We start from the raw sequence: 9,694 nt of genomic DNA on the forward strand, positions 1-9,694 counted from the left end.
TCAGAAGGAATCCTTCCATCCTAACACCACCACCACATTGCTGTGTGACTCTCTGACAGCCCGTAACCGTAGTCTGTAGTTTATCCTTGTGATTTATGTTTTCTGATCCTCCCAAATGACTACGTGTCCCACAAAGACAGACTCTATGACTTATTCCCCTTGCTATCAATTCTCATTGCCTCATATGAAGCAGGTGTTTAATAAATGTCAGCTGCATTTGATTTTGAGTTCCTGAAAAAAATCTGAAAAATCACCGAGGATTCCTTATGGCGGAAGCACTTTAGACTTCTGCAGTCTCCGGGTCAAGTCTGAAATCGGTCTAATGCTAATGACTCTCAGGGGCAGCAGCATGAGTACCTAAGGCATTTGCAAACTATTGTTCCCCACAGCCCAGTCAGGGCAGGGTGGAATTAATCAAGAGGAAAAGGAGCACCTGGCATTGTCACACAGGCCACAAAAATGTAATTAAATTGAAGATAAAGGGAATTAAAGTCTGCAATATAATATTTTTAAAAGCCATGTTAGTAGAGGTGCAGGTTTATCGCCAAACGCCCGCTGTGTGTTTATTTAATCAACATACCACCTAAGACAGTACCATATTAAAAGCTTTCCATAAAACAGTCATTCAGATATTAGATTTGAATTCTGGTCAGCATGCTAGAGCTCTTCCACAAATCTTTTAAAAGCAATTTCCACTTTGTAGCTTCCTAGTAACAGCAGAAACATGAATCAACATATGCTGCATTGATTTGGGGTTTCCATGGAGACTGGAAGGACACAGGGAAAGGAAGGACAGAAAGAGGCCACTCGGCCCAAAATTCTACTAAAAAAAAAAAAAATACATCTCTATTTCATTCCTCTGAGTATTAACAGCCTCATTTCCTGCTCATCAGTTCAAGCATCCGGATATTTAATTTGTAATAAGCCTGCTCAACTTCTCACAAGAAACATCAGAAGGGTTGTGGAAAGAAGTCAGCAGTCAAAGGTGTCAGCCCATGAGGTTTGCAAAGAGAACCGAACAAGCACAGGATCTGGAATGGGAAGAAAGGACCTCTGGTCCTAATTCTGTCATTAACTAGCTCTGTGACACTAACTACCTTAACTAGTTAGCTATGTGATCCCTAACATAATGAAGAGCGTTGAATTTCAATTCCTTCTTCTGTAAAACCCAAATTACCTGTCCTGTCTATTTTTCAGAATGGTTGTAGGAAAGAAATGAAAAAGTCTGTGGGAATGAAAATGCCTTGCAAATTCTAGTCCACTGTATTACCCTACCACAGACGGTTGCCAACTTACGATGGTTCCACCTATGATGGTTCCCTTATGATTGTCTGATTTTACCACAGTGAGAAAGTGATACGCATTAAGTGGAAACCACACTTTGAGTTTTGCATTTTGCCCTTTTTCCCAGGCTGGTGATATGTGGGATATCAGGGTGTTCTGTCCTGATACGGCTCTGTGGCAGCAGCCACAGCTCCGTCAGTCACGTGATCACCAGAGTCAACCACTGATATGCTTACAACCACCCTGTACACTTACAACCATGCTGTTTTCCACTTTCAGGGCAGGACTCAATAAGTTACATGAGATATGCAACACTTTATTTTAAAATAGGCTTTTATGTTAGATGATTTTACCCAACAGTAGCTAATGTCAGTGTTCTGAGCATGTTTCAGGTAGCCTAGGCTGAGCTATGATGTTTGGTAGGTTAGGTGTATTAAATGCATTTTCAACTTATGACATTTTCAACTTACAATGAGTTCATCGGGACATAACCCCATCCTAAGTCGAGGAAAATCTGTGTTATGCTTGGTGATGCTCTGAGCTTCCTTTTAAATGGAATTCTGCCAACAAGCAAGTATATGCAAATTTTTTTTTAAAAAAGAGAGAGAGAGAGATTGCTGATTTAGTGGGAAGTAGACTGACCTGGAAAAAAGAAGAGTGGGTTGGAGCAGCCTGAGTTTCAATCCCCACTCTGTAATCTTCCAGATCTGTAACTATAGGCATATTACTCTCCTTGAGTCATTTTCATCGCAGGTAAGAAGATCACAGTACCAATGTCGTAGGCTTGTTAAAGGATTGTTATACATATTAACTGAGGGATTCGCGCAACGCTTAGCAAATGGCAAATGAGTGTTTAGTGTGAGCCAGTAATATTAGCTATCTCATCTGCTTCGTCATCTGTAAAATGGGAATTAGAATTCCTACTCCTTCCTTACTTCACATAGAGGATTACTTGGATGACATCTGCTCAGCTATTTGATAAACTGCTCCGGAAAAGGCACTAAATAAATACAATGTTATTATTTAAAGATGCATGTTTACTACCTGCTAACGGAGGTGACACAAAAATGAAACACATTTGTGAGGATTTTCAAACGTCTAGGAGTCTAGGCGGAGAGGAGGTGACATGTGTCTGTTACCTTTTTCATTCTCTTTTGTTCCTCTCGAGCTTTCATTTGTCTCCTTGCTACTCACAGCAGCCTTTTCTTTTTTCTACCTCTCTTCTCTCTTTACTATCTTTATACCTCTCCTTTTAAGTGTGTCTAGAAGGAATTTTAAAATTAAACTTCAGAGACTTTGGAGTCTAAACTGAAATTGTTCCTTAGGCTTCCTAAAATTAAATGGTACACCAACATGGGGCAAAATGACACAAAATCAGGAGACGTCATAGAATTACAGGAATTACAGGACTGTCCCTCTGGCAGTGGTCACCAGTGTTAGATATATATCTATATATTTAAAGAAACACATCAACCAAATGCAGTATGTGAGATTTTGGATCCTGATTCAAATTTAAAACCATAAAAAAAATCAGGAGACAATTTGGGGAAATTTGAGCACTGATTAGGTATTGATATTAGTGTGGTATTGATGTTGAGGTTATTTTTTTAAGCAACTTATTAGTTAGAGATACATTCTGACATATTTAGAGTTGAAATGATATGCTATCTGGAAATTGCTTCAAAATCATCTAGGGTGGGAAGCGGGAGGTAGTACACAGGTGCTCATTGTTCTATTCTCTTGAGTTGTGTATATTTGAAATTGTGCATAAAAATGTTATAAACGGTATGACCACTGACAATATGTGCTTCAGGAAAATGAGCCGACAAAGTGAAAACTTTTAGTGCAAGGAAACTGAAATATAGAAAGAGGCCATTTGAATGGGAATTGATTTCCTGTATTATAAGTTTTCTTCCCCATGAATAAATCCATTTTCAGAAAAGCCTTTTATTTGACTTCTAGGGAGCAGGTGCCAAAATTCGTAGAGATTTAGAATGGGTATGACTCTTAGATATCACCTACAGAAATTAAATTTTAAAGAATTTGCCCGAGAAATCACACTTTTTTTTTTTTTTTAAGATTTTACTTATTTATTTGAGAGAGAGACAGAGATAGCAAGAGAGAGCATGAGCAGGGAAGAGGGGAAGAAGCAGGCTCCTCGAGCAGGGAGCCTGATGCAGGGCTCGATCCCAGTATCATGACATGAGCCGAAGGCAGAAGCCTAACCAACTGAGCCACCCAGGCACCCCCCAAGGTCACATTTCTTAAAGCATGGCCAGAACTCCAGCCCAGAGCTCTAGGGGTGGAATCCCACTACATCCTATCTTCCCACTGCTGAGCTGCCCACCCACACATCCAGAATCTAGGGCGATAAGTCAACCTCAGATGAAGATACAAATGATGATCTGTTCACTTACCTCCCCAAAACTTCTCCATTCCTATTGCAACCAGAGACTTAAACAGTAAACTTGGTTTTTACGAACTAGTGTGAGCTAGTCCAGTGGCCAGCAGCTGAAGGGCAGAAAGCCACAGTATAGGGAAAGAGAGGGCAACAAGCACAATCCTTCACACATCCCCAGCCGGATCTCCTGTTTCACCAAGATAATCACGGCCTCAAGTATGAAATATCTCAGCCTCTTTCCCTGTCTCCTCCCCTCCAAGTCTATCCGCATTTACACACAAGCTTACGTCCTACCCACCACTCACAGATGTGTCTACTGAAGGTAAATCCTTCCTCCTCTTGCCTTGGGCCCCTCCTTCCCACCTGCCCAGCTTTATCAACCCTTTATTTTTACTCTGTCCTTCTCCCATGTTATTCTACACTTACAAATAAAAATACTTTCATTTAAAAAAAAAAATTCTCCCTGGCGGGGGGGGGGGGGGGGCCTCCTTTTGTCAGCAAACTACCTGAAAACATTTCCTGTTTCCCTCCTTCCTATCCCTTCATCAGACCTTTACAATTTTGGCCTCCATCCCTACCATTTCGCTGGACGAGCAACCTCTATATTGTGAGGCTCAGCGGTCCAATGGACCTCTTAGCTGCACTTGCCATGGTGACCATTCAGTTCAGGTACCTCCACCCCCTTGACCTCCTCAGCCTTACACGCTCCCTAACTGGCCTTCCTGTTGGTCTCCTTTGCTGGCTCTTCCTCTGCCTACCTTATAATGCTGACATTCTCCTACGCTCTAGCCTTGGTTTCCTGCACTTTTCTCCTTAAATGCTCCTTGAGCAATCTCATCCTTGCCCATAGTCCCAACTACATCGGGTATACTGACCATTTCTGAATATTTTCCACTAATTCCGGTCCCTCTTCCAATTATATAGATTTTTATGGCCCATGGATTGCTGAACATACCCCTCAGGTATCCCACAGACACAACAAATACAAACACATCTAAAACTTGAGCGCATCCTAGTCCCTTCTTTTTCTGACCCATTCTACCCCCCACCCCCATCCCCCATGTCACCTCACACACACATACAAATCTTCTTCCTCTGGAATTCCTGGTCTCAGTTTCTGACACCACCATCCACTGAGTAACTCAAGCCGGAAACAGGGAAGTAATTAGACAAGACTCCTTTTCTCTCATCTCCTATAGTCAGCCAATTACCAAATCATACTGATTAAATCTCCTTGCAATTTTCACATCTGTCCCCTCCTCTCCATCCTTACTAGTACTGCTCTGCTCCATGTTCTGCTCCGTGGTCCCCGGTTCTTGTCCTCAGTGTCTTTGGTCTCTGTGATCCAGACATGCTTCTCTACATCAGAACGTGCTGTGATTAGGTGCCTGCAAGTCTCTTCTCCTAACTGGACTCTTAAGGCCATCAAGAGTAGGAAAGTGTTTTCATTCATTCATTCATTCATTCATCCACTTATTCAACTAATATTTAGGTATCTCCTATGTGCCAAGCAACGTACCAGGCATAGTACATTACCTATGCACGTTGCATATGTGAAAGCCGTATTTTTCATCTCTATATCTCCAACATTGAGCACAGTGCGTAGAACCAAGAAGATGCTCCATAAATGTTTGTTGAACCTAACTGAACCAGCCAGCAGACAGGTGAGTGAAACCATGTTTAGAGCAGGATGCTGGCAGGGAGAGACAGCTTAAAGTCATAGAAATGGCACAGGCTCCAATGTCTAGTGACGAGGGTTCAAGTTCCAACTCTGCCCATTCATGGCTGGGTCATCTTGACTGAAGGCCTTGCTTTCTAATCTATGAAATCAGAATTCCTAAGGCCATGCCAACCTCCTGTTTTATTGTAAGAATTCAGTGAGATAGATAAGCAAACATGGATTGTGCATTATTCAGTCTCCATGAAGTCACATTGACAGCATTGGAGTCATAGAAAGCAGGGACCCAACACCAAATGGGGGCAGGGGTGGAAGCTGCAGAGGAAGGGGCAGCAGGCCAGAGAGACAGAAGCAGCAGGACCTAGTTTTCAAAGCCCTGGGGCTGCAATATCAGCACAAGGGGCTGCCACGATTGCAATGTGGCTCTCTCCTATCTCACAGTGCCAGGGTGCTGGCTATCAATCTCTTCCCCTCCTTAGACAGTGACAAAAGCTTTACCACTTGCCATCAGGGTCTACAGCTGTGGGCAGAAAGCAGCTTCGGCCCTCTCCTCTCCTCTGAATATAAAACAAGCTCTTGCTAATCTTCCATTTTCAATGACTTCAGCCCATGGCTTTTATGTCCTCCCAGCTCCATTCTGGCCAGCCACTTAGAGTCACACGAAAAGGAAACCCCACGGCCATCAGACCGGGGATGGGCTCCGGCTCCAGCGCAGCGGTTTAGTGGTAGGAAATAGTGGAGCGGAGTCCGGGCCACCTCCAGGGACAGCTCTCCTGCTGGGATCTGCTCCTCCCTGCACAGAGCCCTCAGGGAAAGGAGGTGACTCGCTTTTGTGCCTGTGCGGGGTGCACATTAATGTCTGTACTGGGGGCAGGGGGAGGGGCCAGAGCTGTGTGGGTGCGCTCTGATGCACAAAGATGCTGAGCAAATTCTGACACTTTTCCTGGCGGGCGAGACAAGGCCTGGTAGGAAGGTAGGAATCTACCTTAAGCCATTTGGCTTTTCTGAGGCCTTCTTCCTTCTAGGACTTTTGGTTGAAAAATTCAAAAGCCGTTTGGAAATTCCATACACAGCACACTAATAAAGGCCCTGATGAGAAGGCTGACGCTGCCTGGACAGTGAAAAATATCCTGATCCCTGAGGCACAGATGGGAGCAAGGAGCAGTTCTAGCATCTCTGGAGATGGAGGTGTTTGGACAAAGAGGAAATTAAAAAGCACAAAACAGAGAGCCTGGGATCGGATAGGCAGCACAAAAATGCTAAGACATAAAGTCATTACATACAACAAAACTCACGTTTATATGGCACAATCACAACCTCCAAATTGCTTTCACTTCTCTGGCCAAATCTGATCAAGTTCCTTAGCCTCCACGAGCCTCAGTTTGTTCCGGGAAATTGAGAAGATGAAACAGCATAACATAGGGAAAATACCTAGCCACGCTGTCTGGTACACTGTGATCATTGGCAGCTACCATTATTCCTTTTAGTTTATCTCACAAACACCTCTGGAGGTAAGCTGGGTGCTTGTTCCTGTGCCCATTTTACAGACCACAAAAGCAAAGCTGTTCAGTAGCCCTGAGTGAAGGGCCCAGGATAATTCCACTAATGGCCCTAGGGACACTTGAACCCAGGACCCCCAGGGTTTTCTCTACTCTACACACATTACAACAGACTCGGTTGCTGCTGCATACTCATCACTGAGATCTGCGTTTGCAGGATTTTTTTTTTTTTTAATGGAAGTATAATGGGTTTTGTTCAGCCATCCATCCACACTCTCACTCAATCCCCTGGGAGTACCTGGCATTTGTGAAATGGCTATCTATTTAATTCAACTAGACAACGATTATGAGAAAGTTTTCAGATTCTTTGTGTGTTAGGCAGTGGGTGAAATTAAAGGAAAAAAGTGCCTGTCGGACCGGGTCCCTAGGGGCAGCTCACCGATGCCCGGCCCTGGGGGGCTACGGGGCACTAGAGACGCCAATCCCTGCTCACCCTAGTCCTATCGACCTTCTCCAAGAAATCTACTCTGAGGATTGAGCAGAGAGCGAACGGTTAATAAAAACTAGTTTACTGGATTGATTGAGTGCTCATGCGGCTATCATTCCCAAAATAATAACAGCCATCCATAGCATCATAAATACCACATTGCACATTTACAGCTTTGAGATTTCCCCAAACATGTATAGACTCTCATGATAACAGCTATCTTGCTGCCCCACTTTCCAGCACCCCCTCCATCTTCCAAAAAAACCCTAAAGTTTTCCAAATCTGTAGGAACAAATAATCCAAAGATAACCCAAGTTGCAGGCTGTGGTAGGCTTTCCTTATGTCACTAGGTTGAAACCCCAAGATCAGGACTTACAAGGACCTGAAAACCAGATTTTCAGTATGTGTGTGAAACAATGGATTGAGAGTGAATGGCTCTAACACAGAAAGAGAAAAGCCACTCTCCTCTACGCCTCCCAAAAGTCACTACTGAGACAGCCCTCAGAAGGACCCATTCAGCTGATGCCAGGGACTCATTACCTCCTATAAGTGGCAACTGTGCCCTCAACTCATTGCTTAGCAATTGGTGACCTGTTAAAAAAAAAAAAATTGGTAGCTACGTGTGGTGATGGATGTTAACTACATTTATTGTGGTGATCGCTTTGCAATATGTACGTATATCAAATCATTATAGTGAATACCTGACACTAATATAATGTTATATGTCAATTATATCTCAGTTAAAAAAAAAAAAAACCCTTGCCCCAGCGAGTCTAGTTTTAAGAATACATCTAAGAAAAACAATCCAGAAGGTGAGCAAAATTTTAACTATGATGTTATTTCAGTGTTATATATAATAATAAAAAAATTTTTAATTAAAAAAAAGAAATCAGCAACCTGCCAATGGATGTTAACTTGATTGGGGGGGGGAGCCTTTCACAATGTATCTGTGTATCAGATTGTCACATTGTACACTTTAAACATATCACAATTTTATTCGTCAATTCTACCTCCATAAAGCCGGGGGGGGGGCACGGAACACAGAAGAAACTGGTGACCTCCCATGTATTTTAATCTCCCTCCGACTCATTGGGATGGTGAGTCCTTCTGCATCGAAATGTGTCACCAGCGTTAGTCACCAGCAACGCTGGAGACCTGCACGCTGACAAAACAAAACAGATGCTGTGGGCAGCCAGACGGCTGTGCAGGTGACCCACTTGAAACAGCAGCAGAAAAGAGACGGTGTCACAGTGCAGATATCAAACCTATGATATTTTCAGAGCTCCCGCAGGGCTCTGAGTGAAGAAACCGCATCTCTCAAGGGGGGCCAGGAAACAGGTTTCAGGGGACATGGGGAGTTAGGACTGAGGAGAAAGGAGAACAAAAAAAGAACCTTTGCAGCTAAGGGCCCACTAAGTGGGAAGAACGGGCACCGTCCAGCACTCTTGCTCCTGGCAGGGGTGACAGGCTTGCCCCCCTCTGCAGAGCTCTGTTAGAGAATGAAGGAGGACGACAAGAGGATAGTGCCTTTTCTGCCCTGAGGTGCCCTGCCCTTCTCACAAGACTTGTGGCTGGGGATGGCCAGTCCAGGGACCCATCCAGGCCCTGCTGGAAGGAGCTGCTCTCTCTTACCTGTCTGGCAGTGGGCAGTGCAGCGGGGAAGGTGTGGCTGGCCCCGGCCCCAGCTGGGCATGGCTCGGTGAGGCCCTGAGTGACAGAGTCAGCCACCTCCTGGTACATGGGAGAAGGTGGCGGAGGACGGCCCACCTCACCTTAGCGCCCCTAGCACAGCTGCTGCAAAGTGCCGCTCGCTCCCCGCTCCCGCTGGCTCTGCTCGCTGGGGCTTTGCATCTCATGAACAGGGAAAGAGTGAGCGGCAAGGGAAGGGGGTGGGGAAGCGAAGGGAGGGAGAGGGGCACTCTGACAGATGATGCGTGCTGCCACGCAGAGGCAGAGTCGCAGAGTCGGGGGAGGACCCAAGACTCAAGACTCCAGCAGGATGGCACTGCCTGTGTGGCTCTCCCGCTGACAGCTCGTCACTGAGGGGCCGGCTGCTCCGGAGAATTCAGGGAGAGACAGAGAGCAGAGAGGGTGGCAGAGCCAGGAGGTGGGTAGGGAGGAGAGCCCCGGCTTGCACAGAGGGGAAGGAGGTGAAGTGGGGTAACTGGAACGGGGGAGAGAGGATCACCTGCTTTGGCTCAAAAACAGACCAGGTTGGAAGCATCACTTTATGAGGTGTTGTGGAGGAAAGACTGAAGCATCATATGCCTGGTCTGCCTTCAAGGTTGTCTCTGTCCCCGCTCCCGCCGCGCCCCCCCCCCCCCCCGTTCCATAACCAAGCAACA

The 9,694-nt window shown here is 45.2% G+C and overlaps 1 protein-coding gene across 3 annotated transcripts in view; it reads right to left on the reverse strand.

The window, feature by feature from the left end:
• Window positions 1-9,297, reverse strand: part of RGS8 (regulator of G protein signaling 8) — a 44,260-nt gene extending 34,963 nt beyond the window's left edge. For 2 of the 3 annotated variants that reach the window (XM_032393030.1, XM_032393028.1), the window contains exon 1: window positions 8,982-9,206. In XM_032393030.1, coding sequence (XP_032248921.1) covers window positions 8,982-9,089 — 108 coding nt within the window. In that variant the 5' untranslated portion in view covers window positions 9,090-9,206. Of the gene's footprint in view, window positions 1-8,981 lie in introns of all 3 variants that reach the window. The other variant, XM_032393029.1, reaches the window with a different exon arrangement.
• Between the last annotated feature and the right edge of the window lie 397 nt (window positions 9,298-9,694).

The sequence above is a fragment of the Phoca vitulina genome, unplaced genomic scaffold (genome assembly GCF_004348235.1).
Source record: "Phoca vitulina isolate PV1807 unplaced genomic scaffold, GSC_HSeal_1.0 scaffold71, whole genome shotgun sequence".
Taxonomy (NCBI): domain Eukaryota; kingdom Metazoa; phylum Chordata; class Mammalia; order Carnivora; family Phocidae; genus Phoca; species Phoca vitulina.